At 38.0% G+C, this 3,301-nt stretch overlaps 1 protein-coding gene across 1 annotated transcript in view; it reads left to right on the plus strand.

Moving 5' to 3' along the window:
* LOC107742238 (actin-related protein 3-like) overlaps positions 1 to 3,096 on the plus strand; it is a 10,751-nt gene extending 7,655 nt beyond the window's left edge. The window contains 1 exon segment of the mRNA XM_016555133.1: positions 2,339 to 3,096. Coding sequence (XP_016410619.1) covers positions 2,339 to 2,434 — 96 coding nt within the window. The 3' untranslated portion in view covers positions 2,435 to 3,096.
* Positions 3,097 to 3,301: the final 205 nt, after the last annotated feature.

The raw sequence follows: 3,301 nt of genomic DNA on the forward strand, positions 1-3,301 counted from the left end.
GACTCAAACACACACACTCAAATATAGAGACTCAAACACACACTCACACTCATAGAGAGACACACTAACACACTCACACATATACACACATACATACACACACTAGGAGTGTGTGATATTGACAAAATAATATCTCTATTTTCTAGGATTGTATTGATAACGATAATTAGACAGTATTTTGCTGAATGTTTTATTGTACTGGTATCTTAAACTGACTCCTAATGTTTTTGATATTTTTCATATTCTGTGTGGTGGTCCGTTCACAATTATGTTTTTCAATAAGTTTACATTTTTACCTTTTATGGGCATTTTTACCTTTATAAAGCCATTTTTTCTAAAAGTGTGCATTATCTTTTGAGTCAAATTCTTACATTTAATCAGTGAATTAGAATAATAAGACATTTGGGCTGTTACCAAACAAATGAAATCAGTATCAACAAAATTCATCTGGAAAAAAAATTCATTCAAATTAATTTGCAATGCAGAGGAAACACAAGCTGCATCTGAAGTGGCATTTAGATGTGTTTACAGTGTTTAATGCAAGACATGAATGCATTTAACCTGCAATTACAAATGCATAAATAATGTTATATGTTAAACATAAAACATTGAATACTGATTATTTGAAATGATTTAAATAACAAAAAGAAACTTTAAATGTGAAATTAAAACCGCCAGTAGGTCACTGTTAATAAGTGAGTCGCTGCGATTGAACCGAATCATTTAAACGGTTGATTCATTCAGGAACGAAACGTCATTATGTTGCTCAGAGACACAAAACAGTGCTGTGCCTGTTTTTGGAATTATTTTTGTTGGCGAAATAGAACAAAAACAGGAAATATATTGTCTAAAACATAAGTCTCTTAACATTTTTTGCCATCATGTCTTGAATTTGTGACCATTCTAAATGTATTGTAATAGACTGAATCATGCAGTGAAGGAGCGCACTCTAAATGCACACTCGCACGAGTCTAGACTTCATGTGATGCGTGCTCTCTGTATCGGTGTTTTGAATGGTTTTTGCAGAACACTCGGATGTCAAATCACATATCGTTAAAACAACAATTGCGATATTATCGCAGATGATATATATGGCACAACCCTAACACACACACACACACACACAAACATAGAGAGAGACACGTTTATTAATAATCCATTTAGGCTAAATCATAATAATGAGACTTTAATTGCCAACATAGCCTGTAAGCGCTCAAACACTCATAAAGCTTGCCAAAGCGCACCGCAGAAGCTAATGATTATCAATGTGTCGGGAAAAACAGCAAGGAGGCTGCATTAACATCTGAATAATGTATTGCTAAACTAGTGCTTTCTTTGTTTTGGGTTTAAGAGATGAAGTCGGCGACACTGACTCGTCATCTCCGCAGTAGTGTCGCCTGTATGCATGTTTCATACGCATTACATAATCTGAGAATATTTGTTCTCCATTTGAATCGGTTCATTGGAAAGGTAGATCATTTATTAATATATGTAGAAAAAATATTTTTCATGTCTGTGAGGCAAGTTTACAGAGTTTCGGAGTTTCGCGCTCAAGTTCACAGAGACCGAGACGGCAGAAAGCGCATCCTGTTGCTTTCATTATTTTACAAAAGCGCAATGTTTTGTTGTTATTGTGAGTGCACACAAATAAAACATATTGTCTTTACAGATTCGAAATATTACTACTCTTATCTGTATGAGCGAAAATGAGTATTTTAAGAGTAAGTGAGCGCAGCGGCGCCTCCATATCACACAGACGCTTGAACACTGCGTGACTTCGCCTGTGGATTTAAAAAAAATAATTTCTGTGACTAATAAAATTTTGGTCGACTATTAGAGGGCAGCCATAGTTATAACATGTCGATATTGTTATAAGATTCGATTACTTTCCGTGACTTTTCAATTCAGACATCTAAATCATTTGAAGTCCTCTAGTGACCTTTGACCCCAGACGTCTGCTTGAGAACCGCTGCTTTAAACGACTCGCCTGACGAGGAATCACATTTTTAATGAATCTCTGGAGATTACGGTTTATTGTACTGTGAAAACATCGCAGAAGGAGTGTTCGCTGTTGCTCGTTCACGCATAAAGAGACGTTTATCTGAATAAAAGCCTGTTTAATTGAACGCGTCAGAGAGAAACTGGTTCAGATCCGCCGTCTGCTGGCCTTTGTGAGCCGAAGCGTTTGCTGCCATGAATTATAACCAATAAACTGTTCTGTGAATGAATCTGTGCACTGAGAACTTGATTACACTGTTTACTAATGACTGTCATTACCTTCACGCTGCAGGACGTCAGAAACATGTGTGTGACGCTGTGTTTGTGTGTTTGTCTGCAGCCGGAGTTTTACCAAGTGTGTCACACCAAGAAGGACTACGAGGAGATCGGGCCGAGCATCTGCCGCCACAACCCTGTGTTCGGTGTCATGTCCTAAACACACACACACACACACACAAGCGCGTATGGGATGGTACGGAGCAGATGCAGAAATGAGAAATGCTTTTTCTATTGTTGGTCCCCTCAGAGACGTGTGTCCGATGCACCGGTTCACCACGACTGCTGGACACACGACGGTTTTCTTGAGTTTTTGTTGATTTTATCCCAGTGTAAGCAACCGAAAGCGCTTCAGTCTGTGTCGTGTGAGTGTGTGACGCGTGTAACTGAACTCTGATCATGAGGTTTATGATGAAACTGGACCGGTGTCATTATTGTCATTGAGGTGTAAAGAATCACATGTTGAACTCCATCCTGTTCTTTATTTTAATGTTTTATGACCCGAACCTCTACCACATTAAAGCAAAGCATTTCCTGCTCTACTTTGATATTTCCTTTCCATCTCTCAAATTTGTTACTAAAAGAAAACTGTTCAAAAATATCCCATATACTGGATTTTCTGTCTGTCTTTTTCTTCATGGCGTTTTAGATACTCGACTGCTTTTACCTTCAGATGTCATTTATTCATGATCGCAGACAGTCATATGAACGTGCTTGAGCGGAATCAGTATTAGCAGAAGCTCGTTTTGATAAAGGCAGACACACGGGTGGGATTTATAAGTGTAATGGTGAAACATTCCAATAAAAGCTCATGGTTTCTAATGAACGTGTTTGTGTCTGTTTAATGAGCGTGATGATCGTCAGGTGTGTTTGGGCTGCTATATTTCTCCATCAGGAGTGGAAATGACAGAAACTTCACATGGAGTCAGTTATTTCTCAAGATACTGCATATCATCTTTGTTTTAAAGTTCAATAAAGCACACTGGGAGCAAATTAGTCTTTATTTCTAGTCAAGCTGCTAAAAAGG

Source organism: Sinocyclocheilus rhinocerous, unplaced genomic scaffold, assembly GCF_001515625.1.
Source record: "Sinocyclocheilus rhinocerous isolate Xijiao unplaced genomic scaffold, SAMN03320098_v1.1 scaffold762, whole genome shotgun sequence".
NCBI classification, from domain to species: Eukaryota; Metazoa; Chordata; class Actinopteri; order Cypriniformes; family Cyprinidae; genus Sinocyclocheilus; species Sinocyclocheilus rhinocerous.